Source organism: Rattus rattus, chromosome 2, assembly GCF_011064425.1.
Source record: "Rattus rattus isolate New Zealand chromosome 2, Rrattus_CSIRO_v1, whole genome shotgun sequence".
Taxonomy (NCBI): domain Eukaryota; kingdom Metazoa; phylum Chordata; class Mammalia; order Rodentia; family Muridae; genus Rattus; species Rattus rattus.
The window spans coordinates 62,912,284-62,935,475 of NC_046155.1; the positions used below are offsets into that span (position 1 = coordinate 62,912,284).

General features: G+C 45.4%; 1 protein-coding gene across 1 annotated transcript; it reads left to right on the plus strand.

Annotated features, from left to right (window-relative positions):
* Positions 1 to 722: 722 nt before the first annotated feature.
* On the plus strand, positions 723 to 17,945 carry Bnip3 (BCL2 interacting protein 3). Its single transcript, XM_032892366.1, has 6 exons — positions 723 to 922; positions 9,436 to 9,583; positions 10,172 to 10,253; positions 14,552 to 14,658; positions 14,739 to 14,888; positions 16,966 to 17,945. The coding sequence occupies exons 1-6, from the start codon at positions 892 to 894 to the stop codon at positions 17,009 to 17,011; spliced, it is 564 nt and encodes a 187-aa protein (XP_032748257.1). The 5' UTR covers positions 723 to 891; the 3' UTR covers positions 17,012 to 17,945.
* The last annotated feature ends 5,247 nt before the right edge of the window (positions 17,946 to 23,192 follow it).

Here is a 23,192-nt window from a genome sequence, read left to right on the forward strand (position 1 = left end):
GGATGCAGAATCCTCAACACCCGCCCTCCAATGGTCTCTCCAATTCCATTCCTGTCTAAAAATGCTGTCCTTCTACGCAACTCGCCATTGGTGCTGCACAGGAATGCTGGCAAATTTTTTGTTTTGCTTTGTTTTGAACAGCCTCATACAGTGCAGCCCAGACTGGCCACGAACCAGAGCTGGGACTAGGGTTATACATAAGCACTCCCGCACTGCATTTTTATTAAAAACGCAACCAAAAAAACCTATCTGTTAACGTGCGTAGAGACAGCGAGACCACGCATGCTTCTGTCGCTGGCGCCCGTACGTTCTGGAGATTGGGGTACTGTGTAAGGTCAAACGCGCGCAGGAGGGGCAGGATCCATACCCAACCCCAGACGCCCAAGAACCTGGCCGCACGTCCTCACGCCACGCCTACCTCAAAGCCCGCCCACGTCTGACCGTCTCAGCCTGGCTTCAAGACCCGCCCCTAGGGCCTCTGCAATGCCTGCACCTCGGAGTCCCGAGTCTCTGACATCGAGCCCCACTCCGAACCCCTCCTCTCCCCGCCTAGGGCCAAGCTACTCCAGCCTTAAGCACAGCCCCGGTCCTCCTCTGCACTAGACCTTAAAAACAACCGCCCTCCCGCGCACTCCTGCCTCAGATTCCGCCCCTGCCCCGCGCACGCGCCGCACGTGCCACACGCGCCCCTTGTTCCTCCCCCACCCGCGGGCCCCGCCCCCCAGCCAATGGGCTCAGCTGCGGTGTGCGTCCCGCCCCGCCCCGCCCCTTGTCCCCTCAATCCAGTGTCGCCTGGCCTCAGAGCTGAGCGGCGCAAGCTGCCCTGCTACCTCTCAGTGGTCACTTCCCAGGCCTGTCGCAGTTGGGCTCCGGCTCCTTTGCGGAGCCACCATGTCGCAGAGCGGGGAGGAGAACCTGCAGGGTGAGGCTGTGGGCCGCGAGGGGCCGCGGAGGCGGCAGGGTCGCGGGATGGGGTGCGGTGAGTGGAGGCCGCGATGCAGTTCTGTGTGGCCGGGGCTGGGCGGTGAGCCTCGGTGCATCTTACGGACAGTACCTTCACAGGCCGGCCGGGCCTTTTCGTGCTCTGTTGTTCACACTGTCATAGTTCTGTATTTTCAGTCTGTAGGTGAGGGAAGCCTCGAACTCTGCGATCTTCCTCCCTCAGCTTCCAGAGTAGATCAGATTTCAGGCCTTTGGCTTCCTTCTCTCACGCCTTGTTCAGCGTTGTTTAAGTGAGCCAGAGGTTGCAGGTTGAATTTTTCAGTGCTTTGATTGAAGTCATTAGTATTTATGACCGTAGTGCCTCTCACTTTTCCCACTTGGTACTGGGACAGAACCAGGTCTGAACGTGCTGGGTAAGCGCTCATTACCTGAGCAACATTATCAGTTTTAATTTTATGCTTTAAGACATGCTGGCTTTGAACTTGGGATCCTTCTGGTTCAGCCTCAAGAGTAGCTGAAATTTGGAATTAATAGGGTTTACTGCCGTGCCCCTCTAACTCCAACCCTAATCTTTACCCCTGGCTTGCTTTGTCATCACTTCCTGATGGAAGTGGAGGATATAGGGCTTCAGACTTCTGTCAACACTTAGAGTTAAAAAGAATGGGATAGCCACACAGTGGTGGCACACGCCCTAATCCCAGCAATCATGAGGCAGAGGCAGGTGGATCTCTGTAAATTCGAGGCCATTCTGGTCTACCGAGTGAATTCCAGGACCGCCAAGTCTACAAAGAAACCTTATCTTGCAAAACAAAGTGGGGTAGGGCTGGTGGTGCAGCTTTGGAAGAGACCTACAACAGCTCAAAAGGAGGATAAAGTGCTTACAATTAGCTCAGTAGGCCCACAGCAAGCAGTGAAGTAATTGTAGGTTAAAATGGAAGTGGGGCTGGGTGTGGTGACACCCATAAAATCCCATTATGGGGGTGGGTAAAGCTGAGTCTTGAATTCCAGGTTAGCCTGGGCTACAAAGCAATACCAGGCTAGTTAGGGGGGCTCTGTAGCCAGACCCTATCTCACAAACAAACAAACAAACAAACAGGCTCTCGGCAGGCACCCAGCCTTTACAGACTGTTAGCACTGGGCAGACAGCTGTTAGCTTTGCAAGGCCACCCTGGGTGCAAGTGCCAGTGTTCCTTTCTTTTTTCTTTTTCTCTTTTTCGGAGCTGGGGACCGAACCCAGGGCCTGGCGCTTGAAGCGCTCTACCACTGAGCTAAATCCCCAACCCCTAGTGTTCTTTTCTGAGAGCCCCTTGGTGAGTCTGAGTTGAGTCTTCATCCCAAGGACCCAACAAGGGGAGGAGGATCCTGCTGACCTTTGTATTCTCTGAAGCAAGAGTTCACTAAGTAACGAGCATGTAAATAAACAGAGAGGTTTTCTAAACCCAGTGAATGTTTTAATGTTAGCTTTTATTTTTCCTTGAGACAGTCTCACACTCAGCGAACTCCCAGAGAGCTCTGCCTGCCTCTGCCTCCCTAGTGCTGGGATTAAAGGTGTGGGCCACAGCACCCACTTTCTCGTGAAGATTTGGTTTTAGATGTTTGAGATAGTGGTTTTTCTGTATAGCTCTGGCAGTCCTGGAACTTGTGTGGTCGACTAGGCTGTCCAGAGATTCAGGTGATACACCTGCCTGTGTCCTATAATGCTGGAATCAAGATAGCGGAACTCAGAGCAGGGCTGCATTAAGAGTTTTTTAAAAAGGTTGTATTAAGATACATTGAGTGAGCTGCACTTATTTATTACCCTAAACAAGATTTTAGTAGGCAGAATTTTATCAGCCTATTTTCGAACTACAGCCACAGTTAGGAAAAATATCTTGTAATTCAGGTTTTACTCCCTAAGGCCAAATGTCAGACAGCTGGATATTTTCCTTGATTGTTTGATGTTTTTTGGCTTTTCTCTTAAGAGATCAAGTGACGTTTTCTGTAAGTCACTTTTGTGGCTAGTTGAACTTTTATTTCTGACCTGTGTTACTAAGATTTCATCTGTGGAAGTTTCTGAGTATTCCTGAGAGGGCTCAGTTAACAGACACTCAGTTGACAGACACTCCAGACTGCTGAGTCATTGACAAAGCGAGGTTGTCATCTGACGTTTCAAGGGTTAAAAAGATTTGTGTTTTTCCGTTTTGCTTATTCTATAAAAAGATGGTTACAGTGTGGAAACTCAGGCGAAGGATTTGGGCCATTGTTTGGGGCGTACGTGCAGCTCGGCACTGGCTCACTGTCTAGCTCAGGGTAGGAGGGGTCACTTGAGTCACATGGGGTATCTCAGCTGCCCTATGAAATGTGAATCCCAGCTTGGAGTCTGAGCTGAGGCTGCTCCTCTGTTTGCTGCTGCATGTTTACTTCGGAGGAGGCTGAGAGCTGTGGAAGCTTCGTTGGTAGGTGGGACAGCAAATATTCCCCATAGCAACCTCTGGGACCAGTTTTCCTGAAGGCGTTACCCACAAAACTGATTGGTCCCGTTCCCCCTTTACCTCTTATCCATCTTATTGAAAAGTGTTTAGGAGCAGGGCCGGCTTCCTTCTTTGTATGACTTCAGGCATGCTGGAGGAGAGAAGTGTTGTGATACTTCTGTGCCTTAGTGGCTGCCCTTACCTTAAAGGGCCACTGCGTAGGTTCAGGAAAGTCTTCCCTCAGCCAGCTGCCCTGTCTGCAACTGGTTCTGATGAGTGGCTCTGTTGTTGTAGGCAAACTGTCACGGGCAGGCTTGCATGACGAGAAGAACATTGATACACTGGAGGGGTTTCTCCTTGGCTCTAGCTGAACCTCTGCCGATAGTGCCAGTGAGATCTAGAGCTTAAGTGGAAATAAGGATGACTACTTCAGTAGAGGACGTGCCACAGACTGCTCAGGGCCAGAGGGTACCTGGAACCACCTGACTCAGGATGTATTAGACAGGCTCAGCCTGGCAGTAGGCAGAGCCAAGTTCACTAGTCTTAGGATCCAGTAGGTGTGAGGATGATGCAAGCCCGTGTTTGGGAGTTGGAGGCAGGAAGATCAGGAGTTCAATACCAGCCTGGCTACATGAGACGTTGTCAATAAAATGCATGTGTGTGTGACTGAAAAGGAAGTTAGTAGTCTGTGTTATATACCGGGCATTCTGTTCAGAACCATTTGCCAGCCAAGTCTCTTGTTCTGAGTTAACCCAAGGGGCCTTGTAGGTGTTGAGATCGCAAACCCGTGTGGTTTGGGGCAGTGCTTCCCTCAGACTTGGTGTTTCCTTGCTTGGCTTTCTTCGGATGCTATAGCCAGTACATCGTTCTCCTGTGGCATATTCCTGTTGGGCGTTTGTGGGCGTGCACTCCTTTCTGAGGACTATGAGCTCTCGCTGGATGCTGTTCATGCTTGAGCTTGTCAGCATATTTGCTTGAATCTCTAACTGCTTTCAAGTTGGGCTCAGCTTCTGGAAAACTATGGGAGAAATAACGAAGGTGATTCTCCTTCCACATTCATGATTGAGTCCTGCCATATGCAGGAAGTGGACTGGAGAATAGGGACCCTGTGTTTCCTCTGCATGGGGTTCTTATGGGTGTAGTTATTAGCATTGACAGTCTACAAGTTTGCCTTGGGATATAGAGGGTAATATAGAGAAGGGACTCACTCCCTAGGTTGTCATTATGTTAGCAGTTTAGAAAGCAGTCTGACTGAGGTAAAGATAATTTAAAAAGACTTTGTGAGGTGGTCTTATGTATCCTAGGCTGTCCTTGAACCTAGTAAGCAGCCCAGGATGACTTTAATTAAACTTTTATTCTTTCCTCAACATCTAGAGCACTAGAATTACAGGCATGTGCCAGCACATCATTTCTGTGGCTCCATAAACCTCGGCCATAACTAAGCATGCTAGTCAAGCACCCTGACAAAGTGAACCACAGTCTCAGCCCAAGGAGGATACAAACTTGGATGGCTGTCCCAGTTTCACCTCTGACCAAAAACTGTATGAGAGGAAGGGTGACTGTGGCATACACTTCATCACTGACCAAGTCAGTGAAGCTCGGTAGATCCTACCCACAATCAGGAGCAGGGAGAACTGAGTGCACCCATGTTGCCTGCTCACTAGGTTTCTGTTTAGCATTATCTGACTTTTAAGCTATTCAGGACCCCTTGACTAGGGAATTAACAGTCAAGATAGTGCTCCTATGGATAAACCCAACCTCATCTAAATAATTCCTCAGTCAGACGCACTCCCTATGGGCTTGGCAGGATAGCTAAGCAGGCAAGGTTCTTGCTGACAAACTGTTGATCTGAGTTTGGCCCCTAGAAACCCACATGGGAGAAGGAGAGAACCAGTTTTTGCAAGTTCAAATCAAATACTCCAAAAGCCGTCTCTTCTCAGTTGTGTCTAAGTTGTGGTAAGTTGACAGTATCAACTAGCATAATGGCCAACCTGGCTTGTGGAGTAAGATTCTGTCTCCAAGACCAAATGAAGGATTTCAGAGATGGCTCAGCAGTTAATGAACACTTGTTCCCAACTGTCTGCATCTTCAGTTCTAGAGGATCTGATGCACTCTTCTGTTGTCCATGGGCACCACTCACATACGTGGTTCACAAACATACATGCAGGCAAAACACTTATATGCATAAAATAAGAGCGCATTCTACTCAAGGGAACCTACCTGAGTTCAGGTCCAGCCACGCCACACAACAAGGAGATATTTATAAATAGGACTTGATTCGTATCTTGTTGGTGTAACTCAGGAATGGGAGAGTGGGGTTGAAAACAGGAATGAGGGCTATGGGGGACAGCAGCACTGGTTGCTGTCTTGAGGCCTAAATGTATTAAACTACATGAAATAAGTTGTGTGCTGATTGAGGAGATTCCTTGATGTTAAGTTTTTTGTTGTTGTTGTTGTTCTTTTCCTTTTAAAAACATTTTTTTTAATTTATTTTTTTGAGACAAGGTCACGTTCATGTAGTCCAGGCTGGCCTTAAACTTGACTTCAACTTCTCAGTGTTATTAGGATTTAGGTTCACACCCACCTTTCGTGCTTGTTAAAAAGATGGACGCTTCTGATAAACAACTGCGGGATGTATGTAAATGAATAGAGTCTTCTTGTTTTCTAGGACTTACCTTTCCGATCCAGTCACAGGTTAATGATAAAACTTGTTCCTTAGTAAATCATTCCTAGAGCTTTTGGGCCCAAGGTTTTTGCACCAGATCATTCTGAATGGGATTGTTTTCCCCTCAAAGGTGCGTGGGCGTTTTGCAGATGTCTGCTGCAGATCTGTGCCTGCTACACCCCCAGGGACAGGACTGCTCTTCGTTGCCTTTACTGTCCTGGAACTTACTCTGTGGATTAGGCTGGCCTCAGAATCAGAGATCTGCGTAACCACCTCCTGAGTGTGCGCCATCTCTGCTAGGATCCCCTATGACTTTTGAAAGCACCGCTATGGTATGAATACCGACAATGCTGCCAGTGTGAGAAAAGCAGAGCCGGGGCTCGGCTGCACTGTGATGAGCCCAGGTGAAGGGCCTGGTGAGGGGAATCGGCTTCCTGACAGACGGCATAGAGTTCGTGTTTGTCAGCTTCCACAGCCCTGAGAAATAACTTTCTTACTGTTACAGCAGTATAGATCAGGACTAGGCTCCCAGTGTTTTCATTGCCCCTTAGGCAGTAAGTGCACACACATCTGCCTGGTGGCTTAGTTCCTTATACAAGCTCCCAAATTTGTGGGATTTCCAGAGTGCCTGCTTTTTTTTTTTTTTTTTAAATATTCATTGATTGATTAATAGGTCTAACTTTATACACTGATTGGGTGTGTGTGCGTAGATGAAACAAATCTAAGCTAGGAGTTTTACCCTGTTACTCAGGTCCACTTTGTAAAGAGTCTCCAAGAATGAGATGACTTATTTGGGACCCAGAGTAGCCTTGGGCTAGAGTTTGGTAACTAATAAGTTGTCAGAGGGTGGAAACTTAGGGCACCAGGGAGGGAGGGAGTTGGAGCTTGGGCTATCAAATGAAGCAGCATGTTTCCTTGAGTGAGTTCTGAATTCTAGCAAAGTATTAAACCAGAGGGGGCTGCAGAGATTTGAGCTTGTCTTTCTTGTTTTTGTGTTTAAATGGGGCAGAAATTTGTGTGGATAGCCTGTGTACTCTGTTCGTGGCTGGTGTGTGATATGTGGTATCCTTGTGGGTTTCAGCCTTTAATTTATGGAATTTGGTACTAATCTTAGGAGACACTGTGGGAATATTAAATTCTTGGACTCCCCTGGTTGATTTTGGAAAATTGGTAGTGTAGGAGAATCTCTACATTTGGCATCAGGACTGGGTACCGGGAAGAAGACAACTTGATCTCAAACTGTTAGGCACTAGAAAAGATATGGGTAGCATTAAGCTCCATCACATAAATTGGGACAGGCTCAGATCTGAATACAAGGTTGGCCTAGACAAAGGGAACTGCCCATAATGATCGCAGCTGGTCTTGAACTCACAGCAACATTCCTGTCTTAGTGACTCGGAACTGCAGGGATTCTACGTGTGAGCCACTATCCCTGGCTTCTGGGTGTCATCAGACAGAAGGGAGGAGGTCCAGCAAAAGACATTAGGCTGGAACTGGAGTGAGTACAGGATTTCCAGATCCCAGAAGGCACTGGGGCCTGTGTACAGCAGCAGAGGGGCTCTGGGCTCTGCCCTTCGGAGTTGGTGATGTGCTTCATGTGGGCTAGGCCTGCTTCTCTATGAGGCAATCTGAGAGGCTAATGAGGGAAATCATCCTATTTCAAAGTTTGTTGTATAATCATGTTAGTTTACTGAGAGGCTGTTGGTGGCATGAACTATAAATCCAAACTTATTTCTGGTTAGCTCAAAAACCTTTTCTATAGGCAAATGTGAGTCAAAATAGACAGGATCTTGGGCCCAAAATGAGGCCCATACACATTTCTTAACGCTGCCAAAGAAAGCACCAGGGTCCAGAGAGATGGGAGGGGCTTGCTGCCAAGCCTGGCGAGATGGGAGGGGCTTGCTGCCAAGCCTGGAGTCAAGCCCAAATGATGGGAAGAGAGAACCCAGGAATTGCAAGTTGTTCTGACTTCGTATGTGTACTGTGTGTGCACAGGTGCCACACAAACAATGGCTAAGTAGAAAGCAAGGAAGCAGCAGCACGGGGTGGGCAGCAGAGGCAGTCTTCAGTAAAGGATGCCCCTGTTCCAGGACATAGCATTCATCAAATTGGATCCAGGAGAGTGAAAGTCAGACTAGTATGAGGGTTGACGCACTGTGTAGTAGCACAAACTCAAGTTGGAATTACGTGCAGTCTGCATGGCTCTTTGTAGCACAAACTGACATAAAGCTTGGCAGTCCTCCTGCCTCAGCCTCCTAAATAACTGGGATCATGGGTGTGTGCTACCATGTCTTGTGAACACACATTTATACACACAAACATTTGGCAGTAATGGGGATTGAACCTAGACTACAGCCTTACGATTTTATAAGGCAAGCACACTTCCATTGAGCTGTAGCATGAGCCCCCCCCCTTTAACTATTTTATTTATTTAATGTATGTGAGTACATTGTAGCTGTCTTGAGATACTACACCAGAATCTGATACAGATAGTTGAGCCACCATGTGGTTGCTGGGATTTGAACTCAGGACCTCTGAAAGAGCAGTCAGTGCTCTTAACCGCTGAGCCATCTCTCCAGCCCAGCATGAGCCCTTAAATATTGTAATAGATGCATTCAGCAGATCAAACTGAAAGCAAGCCACAGATGTAACAGTACAAAGAGTTCATTTATTTTTGTGGTGTTGGAGAACCAAAGTGTACCCTGAGACTTCACTTTTAATGCTGTGCTTCTATAGTGTAAATATTTGTGTGAGTACTTGAAAGGTAGATCCCTTTAGAGAGTGAGATATAACCAGAAATGAACTATTCTGTTTTCAAAACTTGCTAATCTGATTTCTGGTATAAATGCAGAGCAGTAATCAGACTTGTGGACTTTACAGAGCCCCAGGGCTCCGTGATCCTGAATGTGGAAACAGCTTGAGTTTAAGTCTTTAGCTAGGCACATTAGTCCATGACTGTACGCCTAGCGCCTAGAAGGCTGAGGCCTCTAGTTTTATGTCAGCTTAAATAAGATCCTCATCTTGGCCTGTGGTAAATCCACAGGTATGTAGAATACCTACATGGAATAAAAGAATGGCAAGAGATAACAGTGCAGTGTTTCAGCCTCAGGGTCCTTGCCTACTGGACCTAAAAGAGGCCAGCAGACCAGAAATGCATATCTGAAGTGGCATTAAAGTAGGGCCTAGAGTGATCTTTGGTATTTCCTGGGAATGTGAGCGGGTAGGTCTGTCTGTCTGTCTATATCTTTGTTTATTCATTGATTGATTGGACAAGTGTTCATTGTGTGGTCCTAGCTAGCCTTGAACTGAGAGTACTGGGATTAGTTGTCAAGCCCCATGAGGGGGCAGATTTCTAACTGCCCATTTTGTCCTCTTCAGGCTCCTGGGTAGAACTGCACTTCAGCAATGGGAATGGGAGCAGCGTTCCAGCTTCCGTCTCTATTTATAATGGTGACATGGAAAAAATACTGCTGGATGCGCAGCATGAATCTGGACGAAGCAGCTCCAAGAGCTCTCACTGTGACAGGTAGGTGTTCTGGGTATCCCTTACAGTGTTGATGTCCTAGTAGATGGATAATCACAACCGCATGTTTTTGTGGGTGGGTTCCAGGTCTGAGGCCACATTTGGGAGTAACTCCTGAGGTAGTCATTAAGCAAGGAACTCTGGAGTCTGCTGGGAGGAAGTGATTTGGGGCTCAGTCTGGAGGGACTCTATTAAACCTAGAGATAGATAAAATTGTTCACGGTGAGCACCAAGTCTGAGCAGTTTTGTTCATGCCCCCAGCCGGCTTCTGTTCCTAGGCAGCGTCACTAGGGAGTGAATCCAAGATGTGTGGCTGAAGTCAGTGATCAAAGGTCAGATGCTTCCGAGGGCTATGTCACAGATCATGCGGGAGGGAGGGACTTCTCTATGGAACTGTCTAGTGGGCTCCTGTGTGCTCAGCTCAAAAGACTAAGGAATTGTTTGGCACTGGTCTGGTGAGGGGCAAAAGGGAAGAGACATGCTTTGGAGGCTCCTCTGCCACCCCTTAATGAGGTAAGACCCCTGCTTGGAACTTATGCATCTTATGACACAATTGACACGCTGCTCCGTTTTGTCTGTTTCTTAATCAAGCCCACCTCGCTCCCAGACACCACAAGATACCAACAGAGCTGAAATAGACACCCACAGCTTTGGTGAGAAAAACAGCACTCTGGTAAGCCATAGATAGGAAGTGGCTATAAGGTTCAGTGCATCATCAGTCTGGTGACTCCTGCATTTGCAGCATATGAGAGTCTTTACTCTTAGTTTTTGAGGAAGGGTGTCTCATTCAACATGGAGCTCACCAGTTGGATAGATCAATTGGCTGGTGAGGTCCAGTGATCCTTCTATCCCTGCTTTCCAAGCCTGGGACTACAGACATGCTCCATGGTGTCCCCTGCATTTTATAAGAGTGTTGGATCTGCATTTTATTGTTTATTGTTATGTTTATGTGTGTGTTTGAGAGAATGCCATATGTATGGAGGCATTTTACAGCCCATGTTTTGGTTTTTATTTAGATAGGGAATCCCTATTCACCCCGTCTAGCCGGGAACTTGCTATATATTACCAGGCTGGTCTTGAACTTACAGAAAGCCACCTGCTTCTGCCTCGAGTGCTGTGATTAAAGGTGTGCACCACCTTGTCCACTGGTGTTGGGGAGCTGAACTGAGGGTCCTAATGCTTGTGTAGCAAGCACTTCATTTACTGAGCTATCTTCTTATCCACCACTTTCCCCTTTTGATAGAATTTCTAAAAATTTTTATATTTGTGTTTATATATCTGTGTGGTACGTGCACATGAGTCCCAGGTGTTCAGAAGCCAAAGGCATTGGATCCCCTGGAACTAGAATTACGGGCAGCAGTCCGCCAACAGGTCTGGGTCCTGGAAACTGAATTTGGATCCTCTGAAAGAGCAGCAAGTACTCTTAACCACTGGGCCATCTCTCCAGCCCTGGACAGCTCATTTAAAAAATATTTTAGAAATTAATTAATTGAGGAATCTACTTTGCTAGTGCTAAGGTGGTTATAAATATGTACAGCCACACCTGGCTTATGTAGTGTGTGTGTGTTGGGGGAGGGTGTTTAGAGCCCAGGACCTTGTGCATTCTGGGCAAGCATTCTGTAAACTGAGCTATACCCCAGTCTGTGAGCTCACTTTTCTAATATTAACTCAGAAACTCAAGAGCACTTCTAGCATTGTGAGATCAGAGCCTGTCTTAGTATTCTACTGCTGTGAAGAGACACTATGACCATAGTAACTCTTAAAGAAAACATTTAATTGTGACTTCTTTATAGTTTCCAATATTTGGTCTATTCTCATCATGCTAGGAGCCACGGCAGACATGGTGCACTGAAGGTTCTGGGTCTATAGGCAGCAGGATGAGGGAGAGCTTGGTTTGGGTTTTAAAACCCCTAAGCCCACACACTCAATGAGATTCTTCTTTCAACAAGGCCACACGTCTTAACCCCTCCCAAGTGGCCTTCCCAGGTGATTCATCATCCGCATGTTAAGTCGGGGGCGGGGAGGGGACTCTGTGATTTATCTATAGGGACCTGCCAAGGGCTCCAAACAGCATCTCTGTCTGCCACTGACGTCTCAAGTCCCATTGGTTTTCTGGATCCTATTTTCCAAGTGGTAGAGCAGCCTGGGCCTGTTGAAGAGCCTTCTCCTGCTGCAGGCTCCACTCAAAGCTGGGCTGGAGTAACTGTATACCCAAGAGAGGAATATACCACGTCCAGAATTCTAACAGGCTTGCTAAACATTGTGTTCTTTCTTGGTGCTGGGAGGGGCCAGGCGCAGTTCCACCTTAGAAGGAATATCTTAAATGCCTCATACCATTGGGCTTACATTTCACTGAGGTAGAAAGCCCTTGAATTTTGGATTTATTTTCCATTCACTAATGCACATATGTGTTATAAGTCCAAAGTTGATTAGTTACTACCTCCTGCTCACTTCATCCAATCATCATAATGTCATCAGTATAGGGAATCTGTGTTATTTTTTTTGTAGAAGGGATAGATAATCAAGATCCCTTCAAATGAAGTCTGTTATTGGGCCTTAGTGGAAATTGAACATTTGACTGTAGGCAGCAGGATGAGGGAGAGCCATGAGAACATGGCTGCCAAATTACCATGTTACCTGAGCTGCCTATCATGAGCTGGGTACTATCTGACCCACCAAGTGACTGTGCACAGCAACAACCCATTATCAAATGGAAGTGCTATCTATATATGTGATCAGGTCCAAGTAGGTCCTAAACGCACAAGCAAGTTACGTGAAGAGGCAGCCAAAGCCCATGGCTTCTACTCCTATTACAATGCCATCTGCTGCCTAAAGCATGCACCTATAGCTTTATGGGGTGAGCCTTACAATTGGTTGAGGAAGAGAGTAGGTCCTGATTTACTGATGGTTCTGCACATTATCCAGGCACCATCCAGAAGTGGACAGTTGTGGCATTATATCCACTTTCTGAGACAACCCTAAAAGAAACACCAATGAAGAAAAATCTTCACAGTGAGCAGAACTTTGGGCAGTACACAAGGTCATAACATTTTGTTTTGAAAGAAAAATGGCCCGAGAATCTGGGATGTTCATTATTCATGGGTTGTAGCTAATAGATTGGATTTGGAAAGAGCATGATTTGAAGATTGGTGAGCCTGACGATATCTTGGGAAGTATGTGGATTGATCTCCAAATGGACAAAGGATCCGAGGATACTTGTCCTGTGTAAATGCTCACCAAAAGGTGACTTCTGCTGAGGACTGTAGTAGACAGGATGACCCATTCTCTGGAGAGTCAGCCTCTTCCCAACCATCCATGTCTTTTACCTAATGGGGCTGTGACAAAATGGCCATGGTAGAAGAGATGGAGCTTATGTATGAGCTCAACAACATGAGCTGCTACTCATCAAGACTGACCTGGCTATAGCTGCTGCTGGGTGCCAGATCTGCCAGCAGCAGAGACCAACACTGAGCCTCAGATATGGCACTGTTCTCTGGGGTGACCATCCAGTGACCTAATGGCAGGTTAGCTACATTGATCCACTCTCTTCATGGAAAGGACAATGCCTTGTCCTTACTGGAGTAGATATTTATTCTGGTTGTTGATTTGTCTTAACTGCACATAATGCTTCTGCCAAAAACATCATCCACGGACTAAAACTTCTTATCCACTGTACTCTACATAGTATTGCTTCTGACCACAAAACTCACTTGATAGCCAGACAAGTGTGACAGTAGACCCATGACCATGGCATCCACTGGTATGTTCCCAACCATGCTGAAGCAGCTGGCCTGAAAGAAACAAACTTTTGAAGACACAATGCCAATTAGATATCAGTAGCCTGGAGGGCTGGTACAAGGTTCTCTAGAAAGTGGTGTACTCTAAATCAGCATCCGATATATACTGCAGGTTCTCTTACAACCAGAATCCATGGGCTCAAGAATCAAGGGGTGGAAAAAGGACTAGTTCCCACGATCAACCCTAGTGATCTACTAGGAAATTACGTGCTTCCTGCCTAGAAGAGGGTGTGTGTGTGTGTGTGTGTGTGTGTGTGTGTGTGTGTGTGTGTGAGAGAGAGAGAGAGAGAGAGAGAGAGAGAGAGAGAGAGAGAGAGAGAGATGGATGGGGAACTTATGCAAGAAGATAAAACAATCATTCCACTGGACTTGATGCTCTTAAATGCTAAGAAAGGAATAACAGTTTAAGACTGATTGAGAGAGGAGAGAGAGAGAGATAGATATGGATGGGGAACTTATGCAAGAAGATAAAACAATCATTCCACTGGACTTGATGCTCTTAAATGCTAAGAAAGGAATAACAGTTTTAAGACTGATTGATCCGGATCCAAGGGGAAACTGGATTGCTTCTCCACAATGGAGATAAGAAAGATGTCTGGGGTACAGGAGATCCTTTCAGGTGTCTCTTGGTGCTACCATGTCCCGTGATTGAAGTCGGTGGGAAGCACCAACAATCTAACCTGGGTAGGATGACAAAGGGCACAAATTGTCCAGATATGAAGGTATGGGTCACTTCCCTCAGGAAAGGAACCCAGACCTACTGAAGTGCTTGCTAAAAGTGGAGGGAATATACACAAAGTGGGTAGTAGAGGAAGTTGTTATAAATATCAGCCACTAGGGTCATGTGACCAGTTGTACAAATGAAGATTATAATTATGGAGTGTTTCTGTTGCATTTTGTTAAAAATGTGTTTATACAGATTTGTGTTTCCTTTACCCAATTTATCATGTAATATCAGTTAAGAGAATATCAATGGTTATCATAGTTTAGTTTGAGATATTAAAAGAATATCCCTGAAGGGACATTACCACCCAAATGCCTGAGTTTGTAATGCATTTACAGTTGTGGGATAGTTAATACCATGTCAGGTGGGGTTCTGTTGAGCTTACTGACCTTAACTCTAGTGTGAATGTGAAAAACTCATCTGCTTTATTTAATACTTACTTTTCCTTAGTCTGAGGAAGATTATATTGAGAGAAGAAGAGAAGTTGAAAGTATCCTGAAGAAAAACTCAGATTGGATATGGGATTGGTCAAGTCGGCCAGAAAATGTTCCCCCCAAGTAAGTCTGTTTTCAACATTCTTGGTCAAGGTTTTTCCTTTGACAAGGGGACACTGATTGGTACTTTCTTTATACCCTAGGGAGTTCCTTTTTAAACACCCGAAGCGCACAGCTACTCTCAGCATGAGAAACACAAGCGTTATGAAGAAAGGGGGTATTTTCTCAGCAGACTTTCTGAAGGTTTTCCTTCCATCTCTGTTACTGTCTCATCTGTTAGCCATTGGATTGGGGTAAGTGATGTTTCTATGAGAGTATGGATACCCTATGACAGGGTGGATGGATCTTGGTGATTCTAGCCCCCAGCAATTTATTTCTGCATTGTTTATGGAGAGAGAGATGATACTTCCAAGTCACTGTTAGGTCAGGTAAAAATCCTGTGCTATGGAAGGCCCTTGTCTTGCACAGGGGTTCTCATGCTGGGTCTCTTTCTTGTGCCACCTCTGCAGTGGGTGGATGATCCTGTCTTTTGGCAGGAATAATTAACTAAGGCCTTCAGGTTTCTGCTTTTGTATCTAGTTTAGACTAAAACAGACCAGGGAATACAGCTGTGGATTCTCTAGATGGGACCAATGCTAAAGAATGGGTCACCAAAGGGACACTATGTATTCTGGGCTGGCCGCACAGGGATGAGATTGGCTTTCAGATCTTCCTGTGTCTACCTCCTGAGTGCTGAGATTACAGATGTCTGCGTACCCAGTGCTATATAATATTATGGCCAAGCACTCTACCAGCTGAGCTATATCCCCAGCCCTTACTCTTCCTTAGGCCTACCCTCTGTCCATGTCAGGGTGAACTCACCCTGTATATGGAGAATGGCTGGGATGCCACTGTGGGCATCTGGCCCATGTTAGTTGGGGATATGTTTGGGGCAGAAGGCTCTGTAGTCTGCTTATTCTTTTCCCCAAAAGCTGTCCTTGTGGCTGACACTCAGTTTGATCTCTCGGGATTTTGTGGGTCTCATAGGTACATGCGATCCCAGTCCTCCCTGCCCTTATCTTCCTGCACTGCAGACCCTCAGCATACCTACCTATAGAGCTGCCTATAGAAATGAGATGAAATGGCTGCCTGGGTGCCAGAGGCTCCTCCTAGCTTGCAGGGCTGGAGTCTTACCTGCCTTTACCACTCTCCATGTGTAGTTCTCTCCTGGTGCTTGGTCTCACGGACGACAGGTGCATCCCCATCACCTGGAACTCTTCTCAGAACTAGCAAGCAGTAGGGTTCAGTGGCAATTGGGAAGCACAGGCAGGGGAATCCCTGAATGATAGGCCAGAGTTACTTATTGAGATCTGGTCTCAAAACACAAAATAGAACAGGACCAGCAAGGGGGAAAAAACTTGTGGACAGGGCCTAGGAATCTGTGTGTTCAGTCTCCAAGCTGAGTTTTCTCTTCACAGAATCATTTCTGGATCTACTGTCTCTGTCCTTCATACTTCCCAGTCTCAGAACTTGATGTCATCTCTACCCAAGATCTCTTGGCAACTTCCAGTCTTTCATGAACACTGCCCTCTTTAGTTCAGATAGTTCACTGCCCAGTCTTATTTCTTCCCAGTCTGCACAGACCTGGCCAGGTGGAATTCTTTCCAGTCATTTGCCATCCTTCCTGACTGCAGAGAAGGGAGGCTTCATTACTTATTCCTTGGTTGGGCTTTGAGGTTAGTGGTGATGAACTGGACATGAAGCCAGCCTGCCCTTCAGCAGTGTGGCTCGTTTGGTGTACAGAAGGGAATGCGAAGCTGTATATAATACTGATGGAATTTGGAATTGGTTTGTACTTAGATTTGAACCTGGGACCTGGTACATGGTAGACAGACACTCTGAAATTGAATTTCAACTCCTATTGTTAATAGTATTTTTTTTTTTTTGTACATTCAATCTCTTGCACCACTAGAATAATTGAAACAATTGAAATTAAATTTTAAGTAAGAAAAATTAGACCAATATGAAATACATATTAGATGACTATAAAAACACTTGATAAAGGTTGCAGACAGTAGGGCTGGAGAATGGCTCAGTGGTTCAGAGCACTGCTTGTTTATCTGGAGAACTTGGGTTTAAGTCCCAGCACCTACATGGCAGCTCTAGTTCCAAGGATCTGACACCCTCACACAGAGATACATGTAGGCAAAACACCAATGCTCATAAAAATAATAAAATCATAAACAGGAGAAAAGATTACAGTCATACTTTATCAAGGGTAAGGTAGCTAGCTAGGTCCCCTCCAAAAGCTGTGGCCATGGCCTGTTTGAGCCATGTGAAGTCACCTGAGAATTGTGAGACCTGACTGACTGCTATCCCTTTCCTCTCTAGGATCTACATTGGAAGGCGTCTGACAACTTCCACTAGTACCTTTTGATGAAGACTTGGATCTGCCTTCTGCTCACACAGTGAGGATTCACGTCTGAGCTGTGACAGCTAATTGAAGAGCTAGCATGATCCTTGGGTGTCTGCACTATGTGTGTTTATTTGTTTTGTAAATGCGGTGTTCCTGATTTAGTGAGACAGAATAGACTCTTACCACGACCTATAATAATACCTATGGGATCAATTAATAAGCATGTCAGACTGATGCCTATTGTAGCATTTATTAGTAAATTTCTTTGAATATATTAGATATAAATAGTATAAATAATTTTATCATAGCAGCAATGGTATATTTAAAAATGATCTGTAATTGTAATCCAGTTAAGACACTTTATACTTCAAAAGAATGACTAAGTGATATTAAAATCATTAAAGCGTTTTCCCCAAAGGAATTCTGTGGCCTTATAATCCTATTATATAGTAGAAAATTAAAGGGTGTGGGTTATTTGTAAAGGCCTCTTACTTTATGAATTCAGTAGCAAGGAGAGACTAAGGTTACCCACAAACCCCACTTTGCAGTCCCCCTCTTCTTGCTTGCAGGATGAGGAGTCCAGCCTTGCTGTCCACCATTACCTTGGGTGGGCAGTTGTGTTGCGCCTTTATCTCTCTGCTGAGTGAAGTTCTACGGTTTGTACTTAAATTTTGTGTGCTTTTAAAATCAGCTGTATTGTAAGCAAATCTGTCTACTTTAAAAGACTGGAAATGAAAAAAATCTTTGCCAAATTCTTTGGAGAATACTGGATTTGCATATGAATTAATCAGTATCCAGCACTTCTGTTAAATCAGGCGTCCTCCCAGTCTTCTCTTTTCTATAGCATGGCTTTAAAGCCTGCCTCCTTGACATGCTGTATGTATTCTATTGTATTTGTTTCATTGTCCCACACTTAACTCAGGTGTGCTAAAAATAAAAGTAAATTTTAACAGTCTTTTGTTTATATTTACATGATTACTGGACATAGTATATGGTGGGATGCTATCAGATCTTTCTTTCCCTCCCTCCCTGAGTCCTTACTATGTAGCCCTGCCTGGCCTGGAATTCAGAGATCTGCTTGCCTCTGCCTCTCAAGTGCTGGGATTAAAGGTATGCGGCACCACACCTGGAACTACATAATATTTTATTTTTTTTGTAGTTTAAATGGTACACTAGCACATGGCTGCAGTCTAGCACATGAGTGCAGTACCCTCTGAGGCCAAAGTTGTGAACTGCCCTGCATGGGTGCTAGGAACCAACTCACCTTCCTGCAGTCAGTTGTGGACTGCCTTGAATGGGTGCTGGGGCACACACACACACACACACACACACACACACACACACACACACACACACACACACACACACACACACACACTCTCTCCCTCTCTCTCTCTCTCTCATACTTACAAAAGGCCAGCTTTCTCCTGCTTCAGCCCTCATATAGTTCTGAATGACAGAAATATATTTCCTAAAGGCTGGAGCTGGAGTGAGACTTTACTTTTTCTTGGGGATAGGGTTTTTCTGTGTTTCCTGGAGTTCTTTATGCTTTCTGCAGGTCAGGCTGACCCTGAACTCAAACCTGCTTCCCTCTGCTCTGCCTCCTGAGTGCTGGGATTAAAGGTGTGAGCCGCTTTGTCCTGCAAGCTTTTATGTTTCTAGTGTGTGTATGTGTGTTTTATGAGATAGTCACTATGTTGCCTAGGCTGGCCTGTGGCTCTAGAATCATTCTGCTAGGATCATAGGCTTGCCCTACCACAACCAGCCTGCTTATATTAAAAAAAGACATCCTGGGGGCTGGAGAGATGCCTTGGTGTTAAGTACTGGCTGCTCTTTCTGAGGTCCTGGGTTTCATTCCTAGCACCACAATGTGTAACTCAGTCCTAGGTCTGATGCCCTTTTCTAGCCCCTGCAGGCAGGCACCTGACTGAGACAAGGTGCATGGATATGCATGGGGATAAATCAGTCATACATATAAAGTAACTGTACTATTGCTTAGTTATTAAATAGCAAGCTTGACAGGCAGCAAAATATAGTAATTTAAGAATAACTGCTTGGGCCACTAGTTAATGCAGTTCGTTTGAGCTAACATACTACAGAAGGTGACACTGCATTAGTGTAGATGGTTACAGTGGAGAAGATCTAGCGGGTAGAACCTTAAAAACAACGTAGAGCAGCTGGAAGGATGCTCAGCTGGAGGGAACTCTGGTGCTGTCAAAGGACTTAAGTACCCAACACAGCAGCTCAGAGAACTCCAGTTCTAGTGGATCTGATCTCTGACCTTTGCCCATACTTCATGCATATGGTATACAAATGTAGATATAGGTAAAATACTTAAAGATCTAAGAAAACAAGCAAAACAAAACAAAACAAACAAAAACCAGCATAAATACCTTTTCTTTAAAATGCCATAACTTTTCTCTGGAGACCTCAAGAATTATAAAATAAGACTAATTCCAGCATTTGGAAGCTGATGCAGGATCACAGCACTGAGGCCAGTCTGAGAAAGTGCTAATCTTTTTTCTTTAAATGATTTATTTACTTTGCATGCAATGGTGTTTTGCCTGCATGTGTGTCAGATCTAGAACTGAAGTTGAAGATGGTTGTGAGATGCCACGTGGGTGCTGGGAATTGAAGCCAAGTCCACTGTAAGAGCAGCGGGTATCATCTAGAAGCAGCAGCCACTAGCCATCTCCAGCCCCAGTAAAGTGCTAACTTAAATAACAGATATTTAGGCCTCTGAGCTACCTGGGTTGGATGATGAGGCTGGTTAATGAAACCATGGCATAGACAAAGGAGCTGCTAAAATACAAGGAACTGACTGACTCCCAGGGTATAGAAAATAACATGAAAAATACAAGCAAAATATGAGTGCCTTTTGGGTGTTGAAGCTAAGTGACCTAAGAAATCTGACAGTTATAAAGCAGGCTCACTCCCTTGGAACTCTGGACAAACTGAGGACAGGACAAGCAATTGAGGACAGCGGCTACTTTTCTATTGGGACACTTTGTCTTAGACCCCAGACTCCCATGCTGGGAAGAAGCCAAACTGCTCAGTGAAGAGGAAGCATGCTGGCCAGCTCACCCTGCTGACCTAGCCTCAGTCTTCCAGCTCCAGCTGATGCTACATGGAGCTGCACCCACAGTACTGCTCAAACCAGAAGAAATACTCATCCTTGGGAGGAAAGAGCTGGAGACAATGTAGCACATCTCATTTATGCCAAAATTTGAGGTGACAAAGTCAGAAATGAATGAGATGTGATGGGCAGACAAGACAGTGGGACGGGTAAGAGCAGACTGTTAGAATGGCAGCAGTGCTTGACTGGCTTCCAGGTGCTAAGAAGGGTACTCATCAGAGTTACAAGTGACTGAAAAAGCATGCTGTAGGGATTGGGAGACAAGAGTAGGAGCCTACTCTCTGGCAAGTAGAATCTGGAGTAGAGCCTACAAGGATGTAATAGTTAAAAACAGGTGTTTTCTTGCTTCAGTAAAGTGTTTTTGTAAGGGAATGCCCTATGAGATTAGGTTGCATATACTGATACTGAGTAAAAGAAGTAAGTTAAGGGTAGTAGTAAAAGCGCAGTCTTCTACCTGATTTACAAAGTCAGGCTGGAGTAGGCTGCTTGAAGCCTATGGTGGAAAGTAACTGGATGCTTCAAAGTAGGTGATGAAATGAATCCAGCTAGCTCTGCCCCAGAGAGCCCAGACACAGAGACATTAAACACGAGATTCCACATTTAGTATCACACTCTAGCGAGGGGAAAAAAGATGTTCTCATCTTTTCCCCATGAAATGCTCAGTCAGAAATAGCTAGATCCTGAAGAAACTTGGTGCTTTGTCAACTGCCAGTTGAGGCCCTCAGGTTTTGTTGTTTTTATTGTTTTTTTTTGCCCAAAATACCTTATTGTAATTTAATTATTAAACAAAATTAGACAGGGTTAAACTGTCTATGAAACAGTTGTCCATAGTCTTCAAAGTTCTCAAGATCACGAGGGACAGACTGGCAGACAAGAGATAATGCAGTGTGCTCTTAGACAAAGGACATTTAGGAACTGGTAAGACCAAAGCTGTGTGGCTGAAGTGAGACAACGTTCCCCCGTCACCATGGAAGCTGAATGTTCTCTGACCCCTGTTTAAGACAAAGTAAACGGAGCCTTTTACTCACAGTGGTCCTGGGCCAGCAGCAGCAGCAGGACTGCCAGGGACATTTCTGGAAATGTAGATTGTGGGGCACATGCTCTGTGTCCTGAGCTGCTGCAGACTGGAGAAGCTCTGTGAAGTGACGGGCAGAACTACCCTCTACATAAAACTGGGTTGTCTAAAAAAGCCAAAGAAAGAAACAATCACATGGGTCAGAAAGAAGTAGGATAAGATGTTACCAAACTCCTTTGAAGAGCTCCAAAGTCTATATAGTATTTATTGACAGTTTAAAACTTAGAAACTGTCAGGTGGTAGTGGCCCACACCTTTAAACCCAGCACTTAGGAGGCAAGGGCAGGCTGATCTACATAGTTCTAGGACAGTAAGAGATTATAAAAGAAACCCTGTCTCAAAAACTAACCAAAGAGCGCTTGCCTAGCAAGCACAAGGCCCTGAGTTCGGTCCCCAGCTCTGAAAAAAAGAAAAAAGAAAAAAAAAAAGCCAAAAAAAAAAAAAAAAATCCATAACCCCTGGCCAACCAACAACAACCAACTAACCAAACAAAAAGCACATCATGGCGCCTGCCTGCCATCTCAGTACTTGGGAGGTGTAGGTAGAAGGATCACAAGTTCAAGCCGGCTGTGTGAAGCACAGCATGAACTGGGATATAGCTCAGTGAGCAGTGCTCAACTGGCAGTCACACCCTGGGTTTGATTCCCAGCACCACAAAGACCATGTGTTCACACTCAGGAGGTTCAGAGTTATGCTTGCCTTACATATGAGTTTGAGGCTGGCTTGGCATAAAGAGGCTGTAAAGGGTTTGTTTTGAGACAGGTCTCTCTGTAGCCCTGGCTGTCTTGGAACTTACACGTAGACAAGGCTAACCTCAAATTCAGAGATCTGCTTGCATTATGACACAATGTCCAGTCTTCCTATTCTTCCACCCTTCATTTTTTTGAGGCAAGATTTTATTGTATACCATTCTGGCATCAAACTCACTGTGGTCCTCTTGCCTCAGCCTACCAAGTAGAGGCATTACAATATCCAGTTCAGCCAATAACCTGAAAATAAGCATCACTGTAGTAGTGGAATTGGGCCAAGACAAGTGACAGAGCTTCTGGTCTATGTCTCCGTCTGGGCTGTGTTCCTCTCAGGGTTGCATTTGGTGTAGGGCCACTGGACAGTACCCTCCAGTCACAAGAGCTAGGAGTTATGCTCCTCAAGTCATGGCATGAGGTCTGAGTGGTGCAACAGGGTTCTGTGCCTACACACCTTGCGCCTGAAAAGTCAACACAAGCTTTGCAAACTCAACAACTTTCAAAAAGTATAAGCAAACTGAACACGCCGCCTTCAGTCACTCTCAGCTCAGGATTGCCAGCAAAGTCTATTGCCCATCAAAACCACCACAAAACCGGAGTTAGACAGCTTTCTTTGATTTTCAATGTAACACTTTTTATTTCATGAGTTCTATCCCATCAGTTTGATAGTCAGGTTCCTGTTTGCTATGGGCAAATTTAGGTACTAGTTTCCATTTTTTGAAGTGTTAGTTTTTTACTTGAAAAATTTACATAAAATCATTGTCAGGACCACTTTAGGGAGAGCTCCAGACCATATTGGCTCTTACCCGGAGAGATCACCACCCTTTTGACCATTTCTTTGCTGCTTTGCCTCAAAAATCTTTTTCCTGGTCCTCTGAGTGAAACGTGAATTTACTCAAAAAATGCAGAACTTGAGGCAAAACAGGTTATTTTATGGACAGGCAGGAGCAGGCAGACCGGGGGGGAATGTCAGGAGTGTTTTGTTTTTGAGACACAATCCTATAGTCCATCCAGGCTGTCCTACAACTTGCTATGTAGACCAAGCTGGCCTCTTACCTGCCTGCATGCCAGTCTTTACAAATGCTGCTGAACCTCTAGAAATGCAGCTACCTGCACCATCCATGCCCCAGTGTGGGCTGGCAGAGAGCCTCCCCCACCGCCAGAATGGAACTTTGGCCCTTTCTCTTCGCTAGCTGCACCCTGCTGTGCTGCATGCATAGAGCAGCTGCCACCCAGCACCCTTGGG

Bases quoted from the DNA above. Each gene is read 5' to 3' on its own strand.
- Bnip3 (XM_032892366.1), top strand. From the start codon at position 892: ATGTCGCAGAGCGGGGAGGAGAACCTGCAGG. The intron at 9,584-10,171 runs GTAGGTGTTCTG...TTCTTAATCAAG, and splicing joins AAGAGCTCTCACTGTGACAG to CCCACCTCGCTCCCAGACAC. The intron at 14,659-14,738 runs GTAAGTCTGTTT...TTTATACCCTAG, and splicing joins CCAGAAAATGTTCCCCCCAA to GGAGTTCCTTTTTAAACACC.